This window comes from Balaenoptera musculus, chromosome 6, assembly GCF_009873245.2.
Source record: "Balaenoptera musculus isolate JJ_BM4_2016_0621 chromosome 6, mBalMus1.pri.v3, whole genome shotgun sequence".
Lineage (NCBI taxonomy): Eukaryota > Metazoa > Chordata > Mammalia > Artiodactyla > Balaenopteridae > Balaenoptera > Balaenoptera musculus.
The window spans coordinates 104,288,999-104,313,893 of record NC_045790.1 but is presented as its reverse complement, the minus strand read 5'-3'; the positions used below and the strand labels follow the sequence as shown (position 1 = coordinate 104,313,893).

Genomic DNA, 24,895 nt, shown 5'->3' with positions numbered 1-24,895 from the left:
ATTATTTAAAAAAGCACTAATTATAAATCTCATTTTTTTCTAACTTGGTTACAATTACCTTAAAGAAAGTCCTATGTTAATCACTTTTTAATCTCCCACAGTCCTTTTAAAAGAATTCAAAATACTATGTCACTTTATCAATTCCCTGATAAAACTGTAAAGGTCTGTATGGTCTGCCACCCCAAAATAGAAATTAAGCTCTCCCTACAATTTACCTTCCTCTTCATCGTCTTCTGGAGGAGAAGGTATCATTGAACTCTGAGATCCAGACTGTGGCAGGCGAATTGAGGGACTGGCTGTAGTTTTCCTCCTCTCTCTCTCTGATTCACTTTCCAAGCAAACAACTTCGTATAAAGTGTCAGTATTGTTCTTTCTCTCCTTTTGCTTTATCTTGAAGATGAAAATACATTATTTATCAAGGGATAAAACATTTTTTTAATTGAGCACTACTTCTGATCTCATACAGGATATGAGAATAGAAAGGTATTACTTTAAATATCTAAACAAAATGTAATCTTTTCTAAATAGAAAAATATATGTTTAGACTTAGGAAAAGGTAAATAGGATATTTACTGAGCAGGGCTCTAGTTCTGCAATTTTATTTACTGTATTCAGACTGTATCATCAAACATCCAACTACCAATATTTAGTAAGTGTGAACTAAAAAGTTAACCGTTCTGCAGCTCCCCAATTACTTTGTTTTGTTCAAGGTTTCCTACATAAAACTATACATGAAAAAAATGTTTTAGAAATATTCTAAAACATAAAGTTTAGAACTAAGAAAGTCTTATCTCCATGCCCCTCCCCCCCAAATCCTTTCGCTTAATTATAACAGAATAGGGAACTTTTCTTCAACTGAAAGCTACAACTGGGGGTGGGTGGGAGGAGAGGTAAGTGACAGAAAAGAGATTAATAGAACAAATAAAATTTTTGATAGCTCAAACTGTTTTATATTCTGGGTTTATCTTAAGACAAGCACATAACAGTTTAAATTGACCTAAATTAAAAATTAAGGGACTTCCCTGGTGGCACAGTGGTTAAGAATCCACCTGCCAATGCAGGGGACACGGGTTTGAGCCCAGGTCCGGGAAGATCCCACATGCCGCAGAGCAACTAAGCTCATGTACCACAACTACTGAGCCTGTGCTCTAGAGCCTGTGTGCCACAACTACAGAAGCCCGACTGCCTAGAGCCGATGCTCCACAACAAGAGAAACCACCGCAATGAGAAGCCCATGCATCACAACAAAGAGTAGCCCGTGCTTGCCATAACTAGAGAAAGCCCACGCACAGCAATGAAGACCCAACGCGGCCAAAAATAAATAAATAAATAAACTAAAAAAAAATTTTTTAAAAAGGGCTTAAAATAAAAAATTAAGAGTAGGAAATGTAACACTTTACCAGTACAATATTTAAATATATTAACATTCCATATTAGAGTCAGTTTAAGGAGGAGGAAAAAAGTGAAATACAGAGCAGGAGGACAAGACAGAACTACAGGAAAAGATACAGAGACAACTAGAATAGAAAGGTAGCAACACCGAAGAGAAAGATATACATGGATAAAGTAAAAATACAGAAGAGGGGGAGCAATAAGAGGTTCGTTAGGTACAGAAATACCAGGCAGAGACCAGATTTTGTCATCCTAATGTTCATTTGGGTTCTTAAGAAAAACTACCGCAATCCTGGAAGGCTTAGGTAGTGGCAACATGTCCTTTCAATATCATCCTGAAGCACTGTTTAATATAGTAGTTGGCAAACTTTTCTGTAAAGGGCCAAAAAGTAAGTATTCTAGGCTATGTGGGCCAGTAGTCTCTGCTGCAACTACTCAACTCTGCCATTATGGTGCAAAAGCAGCCATAGACAGTGAGTGTGGCTGTGTTTCAAAAGCATTTTATGAAAGCAAGTGCCAGGCCAGATTTGACACACAGACCCAGATGTGCTGACTTTAACATGTCCACCAAAGAATTATTTAATTTTCTAGGTGAATAAATGACTGAATTACTTATTATTAATTAAAGGACCCAGACTCTGTGAAGTTACATATTAATCTGTAGGCTTGTTTCCAATAGCTATGCAAATGATTTCCGTCTAATAGAAAAGATAACCCAAAGGTTACCTATAGGACATTAACCAGTTTTGTTTCTAACCCAGCAATCTTGTTCTAACATTCTTTTTTTTTTTTAAAGACAGGACTATATAAACTCAAGTTTCTCAAATACTTAGAACCTGTTTTACCATCTTACTGGCTGCCTCACTACCTAATGAATTAAATTAAATCTTTGACATATGTTCATTCTAAATTTGTAACTATGATTTTTAATTTCAAATATGCTTTGATAGGGAACAGGATTTACTTTTGTTTTAAATTACTCTCTAAAACATTAGTTAATTGCTATCTGGAACATTTCAAAGATCAACATAACTCTTTACCTTTAAAATTTTTTCTCAGAAACTATATGAATGTAATAACCATTGCACTTCACCTAGAAACTCCTCTTTGAGTGACAGTCACCAGAGCACTACTGCCCTTTTGAAGTCAGATAAATATGGAGTCAAGAAGTGGACCCTGCCTGTAAGTTAAGAACTCCAGCTATTAAAAATGTTGTTCATTGTTGAAGCTGGGTAATAGTACATGGGGTTCATTATATTATTCTTTTTATTTCTGTGTACATTTGAATTTTCTATAATAAAAAGCTTTCAAAAAGCACTCTTAAAAGACCAAAAAAAAAAAAGTAGACATGAATAAGTGGAACGATATCACAAGTTCTTGGAAAAGATGACTCTATATTAATATCACAAAGATTTCAATTCTCCCCAATAAAAATACCAATAATTTTCTTCCAGAGCTACAAAGGTTGAATCTAAAGTTTACGTAAAAATAAACAATCAAGAATACTTAGCAAAACCCAGAAAAAGAAGAACAGCTGAGGAGGAAAGTGAGCCCTACCAAATATAAAAACATAACGTCTACGTAATTAAAACAGTGTGGTATCAGTGAATGAGTAACATAAAGATCAATCAAAAAGAACATAAAAACCAAAAGAGTTCTAAACACATATGAAAATCTGATATATGATAAAGGTGGCATCTCAAATCACTGGGGGAAAAGTTAGACTTTGCAATGAATGCTATTGGGACAAGTGGATGGTCATTTGAAAAAAACTTTAAATCAGATCCATACCTTACACTATATAACAGAATAAGATACTAATAAATTAGAGATATAAATAAAAGTAGTCAAATGAAACCATGTAAGTAATATTAGAAAATGTATAAATTCCTTTATTACTTGAGAGTAGGGAAAGCATTTCTAATTATGACCCCAAATCCAGAAGCTTTAAAGGAGAAACTTGATAAATTCAAGTATAGAAGAAAGAAACTGTGTGGCAAAAAAAGCCCAAAGACTCATCATAATTTAGGTCATAGGACAAGTGACAAACCAGGAGAAATATTTGCAAATTATATCTCAAAGGGTTACTCTCTTTGATTTCATAAAGAACTTTTAAAAATTAAGAGGAAATGGCCAAAACCAAAGAGCAAAAAATATGAAGAGACAATTCACAGAAAAGGAAAGAAAAATCACCCCTACACATCTGAAAAAAAAAAAATGCTTGTTTTCATTCATCAGAGGATAAATTAAAACTACCATCAGATCCTTATGTTTGACAATGCACTCTGATAAGCCTCTGGAGAAACAGGTACTCTCATACCTGCTAATCTCTACGATTACAACCTTTACAGAGGGGAACATGGCAAATAGAACAAAATTACAAATGCAAAATTACCTCATGTGCCAGTAATTCCACCAATAGGTATCTACTCTAAGATGCACTTTCATAAAATCAAAAAAATACACGCACAAAGTGCTATACTGCAACATTATTTAGAATAGCAAATGCTTGGGAAAAAAATCCAAGTATTAATCAATAAAGGACTAGTTGAAAGAAGCGTGATTTATCCAAACAACAAAGTAGTATGCAGTCGTTAATAAGAATGAGGAAGATCTCTATAAACTTACATGGAATGATCACCAGGATATATTGAGATAAAAAAGCAAGGTGCAGAAAAATATATATAGTATGCTAGTTTTTGTTTAAAAGGGAGTTAAAAAATACATAGAAGTATTTTATTATTTTCACAAAAAGAAACACTGGAAAGATAACCTAGAAACCAATAATAATGGTTACTTATAGGGTTGGGGAAAGGGAGATATGAATGAAACCAAGACCTAAGAGTATACATTTTTATATAATTTTGACTTTTGTAGCATGTAAGTATTTTAAATATTCAAAAAATAAATTAAACCAAAAAGGAAAATACCCCAAGCCCCCAAATCAAAAATATGAAAACAAATAAATCTAACTATATGTCAAATGGTAACAGAACTACAACGAAAAGAAAATATTCTAGCTAACTTTTGAACAGTACTGATTTTACTGAATATAATCTTACTAGAACACGTTCAAAGGACAAAAAGAGGTTCCACAAAATCTTAAACTTCACTCAACAGTTTTAATATTAATTGCAATACTGATTTTTTGAATGAATGGGAAATTAATGGGAATTTAAAACTATAGTCAAATAATTTCATATTATATACCTGTATTTTTTACATACACAGAATGAGAAACATGAAAAAATACACAGGTATTGCAGTTATATTAATAGCTATTTCTCCCCCAAATTTGTTTAAGCATCTGTGGAAAAGGTCGAATACACTAAATATTTTGGAAACTTTTTCATTTAGATGTTTACATTTCTAAAGTATATACTGATTTTAAAATATGGGTTTTATTTCCAATTGAAAGAAACGTGTATAACATAAGTTGTACATAAATTGCAGTGTGACATTATGTATATTTTAGAAATGGTGCAAGTTTATTAACTGATGTTTAATTATCCTCATCAGTTAACTGTATTAAATTAAAATATAAGTTTGTCCTCACTGGAATTTTTTTTTTTTAATTAATTAATTAATTAATTAATTATTTTAATTTTTGGCTGTGCTGGGTCTTCGTTTCTGTTTCTGTGCGAGGGCTTTCTCTAGTTGTGGCAAGTGGGGGCCACTCTTCATCGCGGTGCGCGGGCCTCTCATTATCGTGGCCTCTCTTGTTGCGGCGCACAGGCTCCAGACGCGCAGGCTCAGTAGTTGTGGCTCACGGGCCTAGTCGCTCCGCGGCATGTGGGATCCTCCCAGACCAGGGCTCGAACCCGCGTCCCCCGCACCGGCAGGCAGACCCTCAACCACTGCGCCACCAGGGAAGCCCCTGGAATTTTAAACAACTGAAATTTATGTTTTGTAAGCCCATATAATAGTACCTTTTCTCAACAGACATTTTACAAGTCTATAAAATTTTGTTATAAATTTACCAGGAGCAATAAAATAAACATCACTCATTAAGGGTGTTTCCTACAATACTGATATTTTTTAACTCTTTGATAAAGTAAGATAAAGCAAATAAATTTATTATTATTATTATTTAAATATTCAATATTAATAAACATATACATGTATAAGAAAAGAAAAAACCCTGTAATGTTTAATTACTATTAAAAATATGTGAATGGGGCTTCCCTGGTGGCGCAGTGGTTGAGAATCTGCCTGCTAATGCAGGGGACACGGGTTCGAGCCCTGGTCTGGGAAGATCCCACATGCCACGGAGCGGCTGGGCCCGTGAGCCACAACTGCTGAGCCTGCGCGTCTGGAGCCTGTGCCCCGCAACGGGAGGGGCCGCGATAGTGAGAGGCCCGCGCACCGCGATGAAGAGCGGTCCCCGCACCGCAATGAAGAGTGGCCCCCACTTGCCGCAACTAGAGAAAGCCCTCGCACGAACCGAAGACCCAGCACAGCCAAAAATAAATAAATAAATAAAAAATAAAAGTAGCTATAAAATTAAAAAAAGAAAAAAAAAAGAATCAAAAGTCTAAAGCAAAAATTCTTGCAACTATATGCCAACATGTTATTCTCAAAAAAAAAAAAAAAAAATATGTGAATGAACTCAACTGATTCAGGCAGGGATCATCAACGAATGCTAAAACCATTAGTTAGAAAGGTGCTGAGGAAAAGGATATTTGGAAGTTGCCAAAGTATCACCTCAAAGATGATCTGCTAAATGCAAAAAGAAAAATCTACTTTTACAAAGGAGAAATCCAGCAGTCACCATCTTAACCAAGTGATCATACTTCCCAGGAATAGTTGAACCTGTGCCTCCTGATTTAGCAGTTGAAGAGCTCTGGTACAGAAAGCATTTTCTATCTTGAGAGGTACAGTGGTGTACTGCATACATGTGACTGTGCCTGTGCCTGTGTGTACACACACGTACACACACGTACACACACACACACACACACACACACACACACAGCAAATACACAAAGAGATAGAAGCTCGGGTTTCCAGTACGGATGGTTATACAAATTACTTGTCTATATGACACTGGCCACATCACTTAGTCTTTCAGACGTTAGCTTCTTCATTTATAAAATTTTATTTATAAAATAAAATAAAACATTTTAAGACCCCTACAGTGTCTTTAGCAATGAAAATTCTATAATTCTATAATTTTAAGAATTTAAGAATGATTAGTTGGTCTTTTATTCACTTTATGTTACTGTTGGAAAATCTAGTCTTTAGACCATTTCCTCTTCTTTCATTCCCCACTAATTTTAAAAGTTTCTCTAATATGGTGCCATCTTAATATAGGAATCCCCACAGCTGGGAAGGCTTCCAGGCTAAAAAGGAGTTACTGAGTCACCAGATAATTTTAGTGAAAGGAAAAAGAATCAATTTTTAAATATGTATTTTTAATAACATTTCTATAATTGTTTTCCCATACATCAGCAATAAACAGAAACTATATACTGAATATTTTAAAAATTTGGCCTGTAGCAGTGCTTCCTTTTCTGTCTAATGAGAACTGCAAAGAGGTTAAAATTTTAAATTATGCTTAATTTGACTTAAGTAAATCCCAAAAATACTCTTACAGAAATAAAGACGAAAGAAGGATGTTTCTTTGGGAAGAACCCTGGCTGAGACTCTTAGAAGGCTTAGGTATGAATCTTGCTCACACAATATCCCATAAAATCTATTTTACATCTTTGGATCTATAAAATGTAAACACTATCCTCACTGGATCACTATGAAAATTACATAAGACAGGAAAAGTGAAAGTAGCTAGTCGAGTGATTGCCACAGGAGGGCCTCAGTTAGCGGTAACTGCTATTAATTTTTAAAGCCATGAACGTAAAAGAGGAAATAAATAAACTTAGTTTATTGTGTTGCAAGGGATGAGAATTAACAGTGCCCTAAGTGCACTAAGACAAAAAAAAAAACTGTTCAAATTCTTCATACTGCCTCTCTCCTTTCCCCCTGACTACCCCTCACACCCACCCCAAGACATACAAATAAGGAGAAAAATGAGACATTATTCTCAGGAATTCCCTGCCCTCCTCCCAGCTTCCACATATAAACTTCAGCTTTTTGCAAAGAAAATACTGACAACTCAGCCTAGGTTTAGCTTGTAACTTTAACAGAGAGTCTAGAATAGTCTATCAGGCTATGTCTCAGGCATACATCTGTTTTTGGCTAGTCTACCCTGACAAGTCATTTGTTAGCCTAATTAGATACATTATTCTAAATCAAACCACAGAAGAAATATTCCTGTAAACCCATGCAATCTTTGAATCACGGCTGTATAACATAAGACCTCAAGGGAAAAGCAAGATCAGGGTAATCTTACTTATGTTCACTGAGATAAGATTAAAGAAACAGAATTCTAATTAAAGAGAATTTTTTTTACATACAAATCTATACTAAAAAATATTATACAATTAATTTGTTTGCTAACTCTTACTCTAGAAACTATTAAGAATCATTTCCACCCATTCCCTAAACTTGTAAAATAATGCTTGTAAATTGGTTTTCTTTCTGAAGCCTTCTTCCCCTGGAGCTAATCCACTAAATAATCGATGCTGTTCTGATTTCATGACTTAAGTGTTTTTGCTGTCCCACTGACGTCCCTCTCAATAATAATAGCTAAAATGCATGAATAACATACTATGTGCTAGGAACTATTCCAAGTACGTTGTACAGTTTCTCACTTAATGTCACAATAACACTATGAGGAAGATTCTATCACTGCCATTTCACAGCTGAGTAAACTGAGGCTGAGAGAGTTGAAGGAACTTGCTCAAAGTCATAAAACTAGTCAATGGTAAGATCCATGTACTCTGACTCAAAAGCCAAGTTCTAGATGATAATCCTACGCTAATCCTTTGCTCCTGTCATAGTGAAGAACTGGGAGAACAATGCTAGGAAACCCAGATTTACTTTGTCTCTTAAGATAACACTGAAAAGAAATCTCTATTCCTGTTCTGCTTGCTACCTTTTTCTAACTATAACCAAAAGGGCTAACTTGGACACACTGGAACTAAAATATTTATTGCTACAGAAAAGTATATTCAAGTAAATCCACATACAACACTATAATCTTGTATAATGGAATTTCAGAGTTACATGAAATAAAATTAATTCATAAATATGTATTAAGAACTATCATGTTCTATTTGCTTGGGATAAATCAGTGAACAAGTCAGATTAGAAATACTGCCTTAGTAGAGGTTTCTTATATGAAAAATAGGTAATAATCAAAATAAAAAGAAGTATATTTTGCAGTATGTTGGAAACTAACACCCCTGTAAAAAAAATTAAAAATATATCAGTGGGGGGGCTTCCCTGGTGGCGCAGTGGTTGAGAATCTGCCTGCTAATGCAGGGGACATGGGTTCGAGCCCTGGTCTGGGAAGATCCCACATGCCATGAAGCAACTAGGCCCGTGAGCCACAACTACTGAGCTTGCGCGTCTGGAGCCTGTGCTCCGCAAGAAGAGAGGCCACGATAGTGAGAGGCTCGCGCACCGCGATGAAGAGTGGCCCCCGCTTGCCACAACTAGAGAAAGTCCTGGCACAGAAACGAAGACCCAACACAGCCAAAAATAAATAAATTAATTAATTAATTAAAAAAACAATCAATGGGGAGGGAATCAGCAGTACCAGTGGATAATCAGGCAAACTGCAGTGTTAAATGGGGGTGGTCATGAGTTGCTAAAAAGTAAATCTAAGCAAAGACCTGAAGAAGATGAGGACTTGAAGGAGGTGAATAATAGCAAGTGGGATCCAGGGGAAGAGAATTTTAGGTAGAAGGAACAGTTGATAGCAAAGGCCCTAAGAGCATGGTTAAAGCAGAGGAAGCAAGTAAGAAGTAAAAGAGAGGAATTCGTTTATAACGTTAATAGGCAGCAGATCAGATAGGGTCTTACAACCTACTAGAAGGACTTAGGATTTTATGGAGTGAAATAGGATTGGAGAATTTTGAGCAGAAAGATGACGTGATTTGATGTTAGGCTGCTATACTGAGAATATATCAAAAGGTGACAAAAATAGAAACAGGGAGATGAGTGAAAAGGCTACTCCAATAATCCAGGTGAAAACAATGATTCAGATGAAGTTAATGTAATCTAGGTGGTAAGAAGTAGTCAGCTTCTAGATATGTTTTAAAAGAAAACAGAATTTCTTGACAGACTGGATATGGGGTGTGAAAAATAACAGCCAAATTCTTGGCCTAAGCAACTACTAGAAGATGCCCATAAACTGAGATGGTAAGGACAGGTAGGTAGAGCATTTTAGGCTGAAGGCTGAAGGCTGAAGTGAAAGGCTAAGTGAAAGAGGGGTATTTAAGGAGGAGGGAGTTAATCATCTATATCAAATGCTCCTGACACGTCACTAAGACAAAGACTCAGACTGACCACTGGATTTAGCAATTTAGGTCACTATGAACTTGATTACTTTCAAGGAGTTTTGATACAAAGGAAGGCAAAGAAAGGAACAATAAGTAGAGGGGCAACCGGGGCCAAAAAAAAAAAGCTAAAAGAAGGGAACAGAAATTTTATCTGCTGCCCACCACAGGAAAGACAGAGTATAGCGTTTGACTTTGACCAAATTAACTGATACATTTTTTTTTTAAATATTTATTTATTTATTTATTTATTTTTATGGCTGTGTTGGGTCTTCGTTTCTGTGCGAGGGCCTTCTCTAGTTGCGGCAAGCGGGGGCCACCCTTCATCGCGGCGCGCGGGCCTCTCACCATCGCGGCCTCTCCCATTGCAGAGCACAGGCTCCAGACACGCAGGCCCAGCAATTGTGGCTCACGGGCCCAGCCGCTCCGCAGTACGTGGGATCCTCCCAGACCAGGGCTCGAACCCGTGTCCCCTGCATTGGCAGGCAGACTCTCAACCACTGCGCCACTAGGGAAGCCCCTGATACATTTTTTTTAAAAAACTCAGTACTCAGAAGACCATAACACAGTCTCTGCAGTCTAGCATTTAAAGTGTCTAATATATAATCCCAAATTACTAGACAAAGAAACATGAAAATGTGGCTCACTAGACATTAGATTTAGCAGCCCAAGATTTTTAAAGTAACTATATTACAATTATGCTCAAGAATATAAAAGAAGATCTGCTTAAAATAAAGATCAAAGAGGCAATCTCACAAGAAACAGAAATTATTAAAAAAAGAACCAAATGGACATTCCAGGAAAAAAAACAAGATCTGAAATTTTTAAAAAACTCATTGAATGGGGTTAACAACAGATTGGAGATGATGAAAGAGTCAAGCGAACTTTAAGATAGGTCAACAGAGAGTATCCTATCTGAAGAAAAAACCAAAAAATATTTGGAAAAATAAATAGAGCCCCAGAGATCTGTGCAATAGTATCAAAAGGTCAAAAGTATGTATGACTGGAATCCCTTAAGGAGAGAGAAGAGAGATGGAGCAGGGAAAAAAGTTGGAAGAAATAATGGGTAAGAATTTCCCCCAAAATGGTAAAAAAAAAACAAAAACCCATAAATTTAAAAATTCATGAAGCCCAGCTAATCTCAAGACAAACAGAAGGAAAAACCAAACCTAAGCACATCATAGGTAAAGGTCTAAAAACCAAAGATAAAAAATAATATCAAAAGCAGTCAGAGAAAATGACCCATTACAAAGAGGAACAACAATATAAATGCATGCTGACTTCTCACCGAAAACAATGAGAGGGACTTCCCTGGAGGTACAGTGGATAAGACTCCGTGCTCCCAATGCAGGGGGCCAGGGTTTGATCCCTGGTCAGGAAACTAGATCCCACATGCATGCCCCAACTAAGAGTTCACATGCCACAACTAAGGAGCCTGCATGCCACAACTAAGGAGCCAGCCTGATGCAACTAAGACCCAGTGCAACCAAATAAATAAATTAAAAAAAGAAAAAGAACATACTTACTTTAAAAAAAAAAAAATGAGAACCACAAGACTGTGGGATGACATCTTTAAGTGCTGAAAGTAAAAAAACCGTCAATCCCGAACCCTATACCCAGTGAAAATATCCTACTGGAATAAAAGTGAAATAAAGACTTTCAGATAAAGAAATCTGAGAGTTATGTCTCTAACAGATCTCCACTAAAAGAAATCCTAAAAGAAGTTCTTCAGGTTAAAGGCAAGTGAGACTAGATGGAAACTTGGTTCTTCAGGAAGAAGTGAAGAGCAACAAAAAGATAAATAGGTGGGTAAAAATAAAAGACAGTTTTCCTCTTACTATATTTAAAATACACATAACTAAAGATCTAATTGACAGCATGGATTAATGATAAATCAGCCTCAGAAGTAATTTCTCTTATTTCCCCATCTGTATTTATAGAAAAGTACAGTACCTGTTTTAGTTTCAAAAAGAAATTTTCAGTAGTACTACGTTTGCTGAAGGGCCAGAATAATCTTTCATTAGGTGAGCAAACTCGGACTTTTGTCTCTAGGAGAAAGCGAACAGGCTCCTGCACTTCTGTTATTACTAAATCAACAGCTGTGGTCATAAACAGCACTTTATCTAGGGAGAGAGAAGGCAGAAGCAAACTTTTTCAATGGAAATATATTTGCTCATATGATTAATGTAAAAGTAATTACTTTTATTACAAACTTTAAATGACATTCAGGAAGAGTATGAGACATCTTGAAAAGGGTTGTTTATGCATAGCATATCTGAAAAGCTACACAAGAAACTGGTCAGAGTGGTGCTTTTTAGGGTGGGACACTGGGAACTGTGGTAAACTTTTGCTTTTCCCAGATACATTTGAATTTTTAACTATATGTGCATGTATTACCTCTCCACAAAAACAAGTAATATTTAGAAGCCTGTAAATAAATTAATTAAATATACATGTAAATTAAAAATAAAATAAAATAAATATTTAGAAGACTGTAAATAAAAAAATAATAATATATTTTTAAAAAGTACATAAATAGAAAAGGAAGCAGGAAAAGGAAAAAATGAAGAAAGGAGAGGGAGGAAAAAATACTTTGTTTACTGGTCAAATTTAATAGTAAACTCAAAAAACTATTCAAATTCCTTGGTTTCATCAGAAGTAGGTAAACACTAAATATTTATCAAATAAGTAGTGCTAAGATTTGGGTATCTTCTCGGGACTAAAATTTCTGTTCATGATGTCAGCAATCTGCATCACCTTTAGGAGTTTCTTCATTTACAATTTGAAAATGTGGGGATTTTGGATTCCAGCTCCCAGTAATAACATAGGACTTTCCATCTGAACTTTTGCCCATAGATTCCTAAAGAAAAGAGTAAAAACAAAATTAATGCAAAAAAAAAAAAAAAAAACCCCCCCACACACAACAGCTAACCGCCATTCTGCTGCCTTTAAAAAAAATAGAAGTTACAAAAATATAAGAATATGAAAGAGAATCATATATATATAAAAGTTAGGAGTATATACAAATGATTACAGTTAAAATTAAAGATGTGCCAATTATTTATGTAACTGCTCCTGAAAAGTTATACATAAAGTAAATGCTTGCAAATCATATCAAATTGTACAGACACTAGGGAAATTTACTACCTAAACCTATGTTGAATTCTTCTGTCAAGTGAGTAATTACTACATAAATTTAGTTATGAAAATAAAGGTTTTCATATAATAGCAACAATATGAACACCACCTACTTTTATAAAGCTCATGATAGTTTGCAAATAACTCTCACAAAATGTCTCCTTTGATTCCCACATCAACCTTACATGATAAACAAGAATTATTCACTATTACACAATCAAGAAACTGAGACAGACTAAGTAGCTCTAAGGTCAAACTAGTAAACAGCAAGTAGGAAATAAGGAAATTCCCTTATCTTTGTTTATTGCTTCATAAATGTGCTTTTACATTAGATTTGGTGAAACAACCTTTATAGAGGAAATAGTGTATAAACTTAAAAAAAAAAAAAAAGCAATCCTTACCAAATCTAACAAGTGCATGTCACTATTTCGTACATCTTTTCCTGGGCTAAGGAGAAGACCAAAACACCTGCAAAAAAAGAACTGACATAAATTTGGAAAAAAGACTACAGAAAGATGTTTAAATTAGATCACTTAAAAAAAATTCTTATTGATAGAAAAAAGGACATTAAAATTATCAATAAAATAGCATTACCAAAATCATCTTTATTTCTTTGAGATAAACAAATTTTATGTTTGCCTTGTATTATCACATAGTTGAGATCAACATATTAGCTGAAGATTTATGAGAGATAATTCAAAATGAATGAAGTATTCACTTTAATGAACAAAAGAATTCCTCAGGGAACAAAATATTTTGCAAATACATTTTTGAATACAGTATATGACTGCTCCACTAGACTGACAAAAACTAAAATTTATATTTAAGCCAAACTTACTAAAAATGTTTACCTTTCAATGGCAAGTTCCTTATTAGTTGTTTGTTGCACATAGATGACAATCTTTTTATCAATTCCTTGGCGTAGTTTAAAGCACTGTCTGTCTTTATCTTTAGGAACTGCACTGTAGAACAACATGTTTCATTAATTTTGCAAAGCACTTTCTCGTAACATACACCAGAACAATTTTTGTTATGATTTGAAAATCAGGCACTGAAAAGAATCAGATTTAATTCTTTTCTATGCCTGGTATTCAAATCATAACAGATATTTAAAAATCATCATCTGCCTCTTGATATGAAAATATCATCATTACTGTATGTAATCCACTAAACCATTATAGAAACCATTTATAAAAGCTACAAAACCACTCTTATGACCCCTAAAACGTGGCTTTAGTTTTTTCTTTTTTGTTGCTGTGAAAATTAAATTAGATATTTATAAAGCTCCAAGGCACTCAAAAAATGTTAGTTTTTTTCACTTTCTATTTAGTCACTATTTTTTACAAATAAATTATTCATGCCGTATTTGTTTAAATATATAATGACGAAAAGATACTTAATTATATAGATCCTTTGAATTCCAAAACAAGGTGCTTTCAAAAAACAAGAAATGAGGAAGATATAGCCAACAGTAAGGTGCTGCCTAATTCTTCCCTTAAGCAGCAATAACCTTACTGTAAGCATGTGTAATAACTATAAAAATAACATTAATGATGCAGTTAAACATCACCTTAAGAAAACAGTTGAAAATATTCTCTAAATGACAGTTTACCAAAATAATCCCCTGGTCTCCCACTCACCACTTTCTCTAGCTCCTTTGTTCTCAAAGGCGGACATCTGCTTACAGCAATCAGCCAATATACAGCAAATCTAAATTGTGCCTTATTACTGTACAACTTTAAGATAATAGCAATAGAACCATTAGAAGATAATATAAAAGGCTACATGAGAGCTCTGAGTACCTACTCAAACTAAAAACTGGCTCTGAAGAAATAAAATTAGTTTGAATCCCATCTGCACTACTACACCAGTAACCAATTCAAGAACATGTGATAACGCTGAGATTAGAAAATCAAAGAATCTTAGCATAAGAGTCTAAAAATGACAAACGTGCAAGAAAAACTTCTGCATACCAAACTGTTAAATATCTGTGGCTGACAGAATTTTCACCTATGAGGATATGGACAGGTCTCAGTTTTTAATTTATATTAGATACACTAGTCTCTATGTTCTGTGGATATTTAAGTATAAATTAACATAATATCATCTCTCAGCAGTATTTAAAACAACAACAGTGGAAATAAAGTTATCACTGGTGTCCTGAGTCTGAAGGGCAAGGAAAAGCTACATTAATAGGAAGCAGGGTGGAGAGTATAAGCAGTGGAAGTTCACTTCACTGATGTCGGGGGGTCTAGATTGTATTTCTGGTCTTATCACTATCATTGAATGGATCCAACCAAGTAATTTTACATTTAATTCCTATTGTGTAAATTAAGAAACAGACATCCAGGTTATCTTCCCTGGCTTTCTTTACCTATAAAATAAGGACAATATCAAATGGGGTACTTTGTAGATTAAATAAGATCAGAAAGAAGTGTTTTGAATGATATAAATGAAAATGCTCCATTTTCCTAAGGGCTAAACTGAAATGCAGGTTTCTCATTTTAATAATGTAAGGATTATACTTTTTCAGGAATGAAAAGAAGAGCATTAATTCTTGCCATGGCACTTGGTCTATATTTATGCTATGGCGAAACCACAATCTATCTTGTACTATGGCTAACTATATATACATGTATTTTTTAAATAGGTGGTAAGTCATATGGGTATACCATTGTATCTTTTTTTAGGTATAACTGACATACAACATTAGTTTCAGGTTTACAACATAACGATTTGATATTTGTATATATTGTGAAATGCATCGAATTTTAACCATTCTATTCTGGTCAACATTTAATTTCCACTTTTTAATTTTGCTATTATTGTGTTAAGGGGAATGTTCATGCTGATCACTCTTTTGGCACCGCAATGATTGTTTCTGTAAATTCTTAGACATACTACAGAATCACTGGATGAAAGGAACTGCATTTGAAAAGTTCAAATCTGACGAAGAAAGGCATACTTGTCAATGATTTCATCAGTGTATTAGGTCACACAACACTATTTTTTACTGTAACTATAAATTCAGGAAAACAATGCAACAAAAAGATAACAAAGCCCTAACAAACGTGAAAAACAAATGACCATCCAGGGGTTTTCTGTATAGCATTTCCTTGATATACAGGTGAACAGACCAGGGATATTTGTGATCATTACCTTTCTACTTAGAATATACCTGATCTCAGAAGGAGGAGAAATTATCCTAGTGCTTCTCTTCTGAGAGATCTTAGAAATCTTTCCTATTCATAACTGGGGTTTATAAATGATCTACGTAAATATTTTTAATAAAGGGAAAAAACTTTAAACAAACTGTTCTGTTTCTTAAAAAGGAAAAAAATCATTACAAGGTTTATAGATTACAGTTTCTACTTCCCAGTACAGGAATGCATACTGCAGAAAGCACCACATCACAGTGTTGCTGTGAGAACAGAAATATAGCTAATAAGAAAGCATAGAGCACAAGGCCTCACACTTTATTGCACAAATCAAAGTAGAAGCTGCATTGTACACTAAATTGGCCACCAGATGGCATGACAATTCCAAAGTCTCTTGAAGGGAGAGCAAAGGTTATCAGTTTTTCAAACAAATAGACCAATCATTGTGCTTTTTAATTTAAAAGCAAGATATTAGAAATCATTCATATTTTGATAGAATTTCATTTTACCCATTTTATGAGGTAGTCATGGAGGAAAGAAACTTCTATATGCAACTACTGATTATGATCCCAAGTGGCACCCATTTTGTGATATGGGATATGGAGAAAAACAAAGTCAATCATCTTGCAACCATAATATTTTAAAGTTATAAAAGATTTTAGAGTCTAGCCACTTCATTTTATAAATAAGGAAACTAATGTCAGGAGATGTAAAGAAACTTGGAAAAGGTCACACTGTTAATGGTAGCAATAAGTAAACTAAACCTAAGTTTTAATTTCTATTCCAGGGTTATTTTCACTACTCAAAGAAGCATCACTTTACTTAAAAACCAAAACCAGTTATTTCTGACCCTCTATGTAAGGTTATATTTCAGATACAGACCTCAATTCTCCCCTTCCAATGTGTTCAGATAAACTTTAATGGTAAAACTTGATTTCAACAGCCTTAAGACCTTTACATTATTAAAACAAATCAACCAACCAACCAACCAAAACAAAACAAAACACAAAAAAACTCCAGCAAAACAAATGTAGCTACAGATCCAGCTGACGTAGCTTCTGTCATACTTCATATCAGCAGTCAGCCAGTTACTTAGAGTCCATCTAAAAGAACATGGTAGCATGATACATTTTCCTACGTGAAAGAATTTTTTTTATTGTTTTAAATTCTTTAAATCTTGCCTCTACAGATTTGCCTATTTATTTTCCTTTAAACTCTACCCATAAAAGCAATCATTTTATAATGTAAAAGTTATGTAATCTGACCTAGAATTTCCCTAAATCCAGATAGTACAGCATGTTAATACAAACTCAAATAAAAAGAATAAAATAAGATGCCCTACCTAAAATAACCTTTACCATCATCTTCTTTTATTTCTAAAGACACAGAGAAGGTAAAGATGTCACTGTCAGGAGTCTGAGGTGCAGCAGTTGCTGACAGGGGGGTCTGCTTTGCAGAACGGCGGAAGGCAGTGGCAAAACTGTAAAGTATCCGGCTCACCTACAACCAGACATGTTAGGAAATGGGCTGTTATCACAAGAATAAAATACTTTTGTTAAGGCTGAAGGTGACCTATGTTGTTTGAGGGGAGTAATTCATCTTTCCTCCATTGATTTCTTTTGATAAATTATCTAATTTATTAGACCTATAAAGCAAGCAACACTAAAAACGGTCAGAGAAGAGGCTTTAAAAAAGAAGTGGTTGTGAATCCAACTGAAAGATGATTTCCAAAATTGTTAGGAATTACTTGAATGTATTTATTATAATAAAAATAATCCTAAAAGTTTAGCTCTAAAAGAATGGTTTGCAAATACGTCATTGCTAGAACCAAGATGCCTATTTAACCCAATTAAGCAGCAGTCAATTGGTCTCCTCCAACACTCTTAACAACGAGGTTCTGGTTAACCAAACTTTTAGTTTATTTACATTTCAGCCCATCCAGCTGAAATAAACAGTAGCAGAGAATTTCATTTGGCTTACAAATGACCATAATAAATACTATAATCATTTCAACGTAGTGAGGGTACAGATGAAGTTTCATTTGCAGACAGTTCCCTCTTAAGTACTTACAGCTTCTTGTATTTCACACCGGAAGACATGTATTCTGAAGAGCTCTGCATTGTAATGACTTTCAGTGAAAGCAAAACAGTCACTCTCAGGAGTTCCATCGTGCCCTCTAACACAGAAGAGGATTTTGTAGATAGGGTAGTTTGCTATTTCAGTGTTTGTCTGAGGATCTAAGAGTCTGTTCAGAAAAACAGATATAAAGAGATTAGAGGGACTGTGGACTATTTTCACTACATCCATATTATGATTCAAGACTCATTTTCTAGCAAAAAGATTATATAATCCATTTTTGGTATGCTAATCATATTAATCTTAAGTCTTGATAAATAAGTCATATGTGGATTCTTAAAGTTACTGATTACACAATTCCATGATACTAAAAACTACATAACCGCATGTTTTAGGGAGGCAATCAGGAAAGCATAAACAATATCAGTAAGTATGTTTCTTATATAGTCTGTAACTAAATAAAGATAATGGGTAAATTAGAATACCAAAATAGATCATTAAAGCTGTGCTTCTCATTATCTCCTAAAAGAATGACCTAATCTGCTTTATTATTTTAAAAAATAAAAAGGGGATGTGCTTTCTCAGAGTGAAACATGTTCTTTTGCTTCATGGCAAACAAGGGAGAGAGACTGTACAAAATGTTAACACCTAAAAAAAGAAAATCATTAATAAAATCAAAAGGATGCCATTCTCTGAAAATCAAAGGGATATCATTCATTCAAAAATGTATTCATTCAACAAATATTTATGTGATACCTACAACATCCCAGGCTCCATTCTGGGCACTGATGACACAGCTATGAAAGAAACTGAAAAAGAAATTATGCAATTTCAACACTGAATGGGCAGGGCCACTGATGGGAAAGCCCAGGGGATAATGGAAATACCTAAGAAGGGGACCTAATCCAAGTTCAAAGGCACTTTGATAAAGACTCTGAAAACATGGGGCAAGAGAAACTAGTTTTCTCATGTCTTTATAGAATTAAAATATATTAGAACAAAGTATAACTTCAGTTGGGGGGAATGACTATTGACTAAGAAGCATATAAAAATGAATGCTCATATAAAAATGAGTGCTAGGGCTTCCCTGGTGGCGCAGTGGTTGAGAATCTGCCTGCCAATGCAGGGGACACGGGTTCGAGCTCTGGTCTGGGAAGATCCCACATGCCGCAGAGCAACTAGGCCCGTGAGCCACAATTACTGAGCCTGCGCGTCTGGAGCCTGTGCTCCGCAACAAGAGAGGCCGCGATAATGAGAGGCCCGCGCACCGCGATGAAGAGTGGCCCCCGCTTGCCGCAACTAGAGAAAGCCCTCGCACAGAAACGAAGACCCAACACAGCCATAAATAAATAAAAAATAAATTAAAAAAAAGAATCAGCTGGCCATGATATCCTCTATTAAAAAAAAAAAAAAAAAAATGAGTGCTAAGGAATTCCCTGATGGTCCAGTGGTTAGGAATTAGCGATTTCACTGAGGTGGCCTGGTCAGGGAACTAAGATCCCACAAGCTGCAGTGCAGCCAAAGAAAAAGAAATAAACTTTATTACAAAAAAAAAATGAGTGCTAAAAAAATTTTATTAAGTTTCACATTAATAAATACAACTAAAATTAGTATTTGTGAGTCTTTGTGAAATAGTTCTTTAAATACTCAAGAGAAGAATTACATATGCAGATAACTGGAATATTAATTAACTTACTACTACTGCTAACCATATACAGCTACAACTCTACTACCATAAAAATCCAAAATGCTTGAGGGTGGAGAAACAGATACTCTCATACACTGCTGATAAACGTACGAACTAGATCAATATTTCTAGATGGCTATTTGGCAATGTATCAAGCCCCATAAAAATGGGCAAATCTTTGACCCAATAAGTCTACTTTCTAGGAATTGAATCTAAGGAAATACAAAAATGCATAAAAATTTAGCTAAAAAATAATTTATAAGAAAATTACAGGTAAAGCACTTACATGCTCATATAATAAAAGTTTAATATTAGCTATTATTAGTAGTACTTTTCTCATTAAAACAACTAAAATATGTAACATTAGAGATTGGTTATTTCTGAATAGCCCATCACGTGCCATCATAAGTTAAAATTTTTAAGCATATTTATTGATATGGAAAGAGATTCACAATATAAAAAACTAAGTGAGGAAAGCATGTTACAAGATGGTATGTATTATATTATTCCACTGTTGTTAAAAATGTTGATTCTAAGTTCTGTAATTATACTTGCACATATATGTAGGTATATACACACATACACAAACATATACACATACAACTACACGCAAAGGGTCTTAATAAACCAAGATGTTAACTGTTATTTACCAACGGGAGAGTAGAATTAAGAATATTTTCCTAATCTAAAATATGGCACAAATGAACCTATCTACAAAACAGGAACAGACTCATAGACATAGAGAGCAGACTTGTGGTTGCCAAGGGGGAGGGGGGTGAGGGAGGGAAGGACTGGGAGTGTGGGATTAGCAGGTGTAAACTATTATATAATAGGATAAATAAACAAGGTCCTACTGTGTAGCACAGGGAACTATAGTCAATATCCTGTGATAAACCATACTGGAAAAAAATATTTAAAAAAAAGAATGTCTATATGTGTATAACTGAGTCACTTTGCTGTACAGCAGATTGGCAAATTGTAAATCAACTATACTTCAATAAAAAAAATTAAATTAAAAAAAGAGTATTTTCCTAAATTTTTGCTTGTTTGTGTCCTCTGATTTTTCTGAAATAAGTTTGCATTTTTTATAATAAAGAAAAAGTTATTTTATTTCAGTTCTGTTCAACTCATTACTAGAGTTTTGTATTTAGCTAGCTAATATAGACATCTGACTGGCTACCTTTAAATCACTGTTATCTGTTTCAGTTAGTATAAACAATAGCCATTTCGAGAGACTTTTCTGGGCCTCAGTTTCCTCATCTTAAAAATTTAGGAACTGTACTGGAATAGTTAATATTTACCAACAGGTTTCTGTAACTTCCGAAGTCAGCATGAAATCTCATATTGAACTAATGTGTCAAGTTAGTATTTGTACTGGGGGCACATGAAAAATATAAATTGTTAGGCAGACTCTTAGGTCAACATGTTTCAATAATCCCCCAAACATTTAAATTTCTAATGTGTTACACAGAATTGGGGTGGCGAAGAGTATAAAAAACTATTCAAACAAGTGACTATGTTTCATAAAGGTCACAATCCTTGGAAGACGTGATAACTAAGTGCCAGATGAATTAAACATTGCATGAATAAAATAATTACAGATTTTGTTCACTATTGCTTCTTTCTAAAACTATAGGTCAGAAATCTGATCAAATGTTATTGAATACAAACATTTCAAGAAGCTGGTCTCACCTCACAGTTCCTTCAGATACGTTCGGCACTGACAGGGTTACATCTAGTGAAATCTGACACTGGCCCCTTAAGATGGACATCATTCTTAAGGCTTCCACTTCACTCCTGGGAGCATTTACTGAGGCACAGCCTAAATAAGTTAGTTTGCTGAAAACTACACTGTCCTCATCAGCCACTGGTGTGAAAGGACTTGACCCTTCAGAATCTGAAAGAAACAATAAGGAGGGGATTATTTTCATTTTGATATTTTGTTGACATGAATATCAAGTAAAAATCTACAAGTTACATTTAGGTTCTAAAATTAAATACTAATGAGAGAATATGCCATTACCCCAGAAGAAATGCCCATTAAAGCCAGAAATCTCACACCAGAACTCTGTCACCAACACTAAAATTTTTAGGTATGGCTGTAGTCTCAATCCCAAATCTAAAAGGTGACCTGAGACTCAGATCTGATTTACCTTTCTGACTCTTCTAATTTGTTTTGACTTTATAATTTACATTTAGGTCAAAAATACATTTAGTATTTTACCACCCTGAAAAATCCTATCTCTGTCTTCTTTCTGATCTGCTGTTATAATTATTTTTCTCATTCATCATGGTAGCTACTCTATCATGTTCTCTCAGTCCCCTTGCTTTCCCTTTCCCAATAAACATCTATAGTTTTAACACCCTACTTTCCCCAATGAGCCTTTATAATTGCCTTTTTTCTCCTTCCTTGCTACGTCTTTCAGCTCCCTTTTTTCAACTTGACAACTATTCCCGCCAAGCTATAAAGGCCTGGGGCAAACAGCTCTTCACCAAGCATTATTCCTCTATTTCTCCAACACTATACTCAAATTCCTTCTTTCCTGAAAAAAGATCCTTAAATACTCTAAGACTCCCTCAATGTCTTATAGCTACTGTTTCTCTTTCTTTGGTATAAATGACATACATTTAGAGTGGACATATGTATATGTATAACTGATTCACTTTGCTGCACACCTGAAACTAAAACATTGTAAATCAACTCTATCCCAAAAAAAATTTTTTTAAAAATGACATACACTTAAAGGGAAATCAGAATAGTACATATATTTACTCCTCTCACATCCCCCTAAATCTAGAATCTGAAGATTCTAGAGAACATAGATAATGGTTTTTGCTTGCTTTGAATCAAACCTAGTACAGAATGGACACTCAAATATTAAAAACAATAACCTTCAGTTATGCAAGCAATGCAGCAATCCTAACCTCCTTGTCCAGGTTTCACTGGCAGGCTCATCTCTGGTTTCTGGAGCCCTACTAACGACACAGGGTTAATGGTGGATGAAGCTGAGAGTTGATTAGAAAGAGGCCCATCTCCTTCGCCATCCAATTGTGACCTTTCCACAAGCTCCTTGTCCCCTGGCTGGTCGTCCATTGGAGGATCCATCAGCACATCTGCTAGCTCTTTTTGCAGCTGCTGTTCACTTCCATTCCCTATAATCTAAGGGTCACAAGTATATGCAATCAGCAAAATGAGAGAGGCCAGTACTGATTTAAATGGGTCCACATCTAGAGAAAATCATCAGCAATTCTTTTGATATATAGATATCTTCTGAATGTCTTTAAAAAACAGAATAAATCAAGATCTATAATAAATAAGAGCTGCAGCTGCTCTCTTAATTCATACAGTTTTTCATGAAAAAGTGTATAGTGAATTTGAGACTAATACCCAGAAATATATGTGATAGTCTGTCAATTTTATTAAAAGTTTTCTACAGTGTCCTAAACTAATAACAACTAAAATATTTGTAATTTTACTTGTCTGATGAGAAATAAAGCTTGTTAAGAGGAGAAGCTTCTCGGACTTACCTGGTGGCGCAGTGGTTAAGAATCCGCCTGCCAATGGAGGGGACACGGGTTCGAGCCCTGGTCCAGGAAGATCCCACATGCCGCGGAGCAATTAAGCCCCTGCGCCACAACTACTGAGCCTGTGCTCTAGAGCCCACAAGCCACAACTACTGAGCCTGCATGCCACAACTACTGAAGCCCGCGCGCCTAGAGCCCGTGCTCCGCAACAAGAGAAGCCACCACAATGAGAAGCCCGTGCACCACAACGAAGAGTAGTCCCCCTGCTCGCCACAACCAGATAAAGCCCACGCGCAGCAACAAAGACCCAACACAGCCAAAAGTAAATTAATTAATTAATTTTTTTTAAAAAAGACGAGAAGCTTCTCTTATGCTTAAGGAAAAGGGAAAATGTGTTTGCTTCCAAAAATTATCAGTAGAAACAAACTTATTAGGTAATAAACCATCACATGCATTTTTACCACCCTTGCTATAAGTAAGTCTCCTGTATTTCTGAGGGAGACTTCTCTGACATAAATAGTTCTTAAAGTGCTGAGACATTTGAATAAAGCTGGGGAGATGCACGTATAAAATGACCCTGAGGAACAGAAGCATTCCATTTCAATGTCAAGTATTTTTCTAGAGTCATGATGGTTTATTATTAGTTGCTCAACAAGGAAGTAAACAAGTGCAAAATCAAGTGGAGACTGCCCAACACTAAGGAAAACCACAAGTGACAAAACCCAGTATTGTCACCAAATGCTTATTCAAGAAATACTAGAAAAATTAACAAGAGAATTAATTTAGGAAAAGGAAATCATGATGAAAAAAACGTGTGCTGATTTAGGAGGGTTTCTGAAGACCAAAACCTGACAAAAAGTTAAAATGGGTGGGGCTATGAGATTGTTAAAGACAATGAGGTCTTCCCAGTAAAATTAAGACACAGGAAGCAAAATTCCAATAACAGAGGTACTCTGGACTACTAAGGAACCCAGTTCAATCATCTTTTGTAACTCTATAAAATTCAAGTCCCTTTGGCTGTAAACTATGATTGAGAAACAGTCTAAAGTCTTTTTTGCTACATTTTCCCAAGGAAATTCTAACATGTCAGCTGTTCTTGCCTTGGAAATAAGGGCCGGAGAGGTGTTCAGTCTCTGGTTTCAATGACAGCATCTGTTTTTGTGAACTTCCTTTTATATTCAGAGTTAACTGCTACTGGAACTACAATTCAGTCAAATAAGTTTAACTCTTTGTTATGCCTGATCTTATACATCACAAGTGTAATCAAATTTCTTTTTTCAGAAGTTCTGCTTTCAAAAGTTTTTTAAAGCACCTAGAAAACAAACTAGAGCTTAGTTCTAATTAACCTCTTATTTTTTCAGAACTGGATAAGAAATACTGCAGGAATCACCTGCAGGAAATAAAAGATAGCCTAATTGAATCTAAACCATTGTCCAAGTGGAAGGAGAAATAACATAAGTAGGATATTTACAGCTCCCTAAAAACAGATGAAGAAAAGTTATTAGACTCCACGTTTA

At 35.0% G+C, this 24,895-nt stretch overlaps 1 protein-coding gene across 4 annotated transcripts in view; it reads right to left on the bottom strand.

The window, feature by feature from the left end:
* The window catches only part of RABGAP1 (RAB GTPase activating protein 1), a 159,896-nt gene that overhangs the window by 88,103 nt on the left and 46,898 nt on the right, over nucleotides 1–24,895 (bottom strand). For 3 of the 4 annotated variants that reach the window (XM_036854765.1, XM_036854764.1, XM_036854766.1), the window contains exons 3-11: nucleotides 22,779–23,013; nucleotides 21,546–21,750; nucleotides 18,161–18,335; nucleotides 17,433–17,590; nucleotides 13,784–13,894; nucleotides 13,334–13,400; nucleotides 12,552–12,654; nucleotides 11,748–11,917; nucleotides 216–390 (exon numbers count right to left, since the gene is read on the bottom strand). In XM_036854765.1, coding sequence (XP_036710660.1) covers nucleotides 216–390; nucleotides 11,748–11,917; nucleotides 12,552–12,654; nucleotides 13,334–13,400; nucleotides 13,784–13,894; nucleotides 17,433–17,590; nucleotides 18,161–18,335; nucleotides 21,546–21,750; nucleotides 22,779–23,013 — 1,399 coding nt within the window. Of the gene's footprint in view, nucleotides 1–215; nucleotides 391–11,747; nucleotides 11,918–12,551; nucleotides 12,655–13,333; nucleotides 13,401–13,783; nucleotides 13,895–17,432; nucleotides 17,591–18,160; nucleotides 18,336–21,545; nucleotides 21,751–22,745; nucleotides 23,014–24,895 lie in introns of those variants that run through there. The other variant, XM_036854767.1, reaches the window with a different exon arrangement.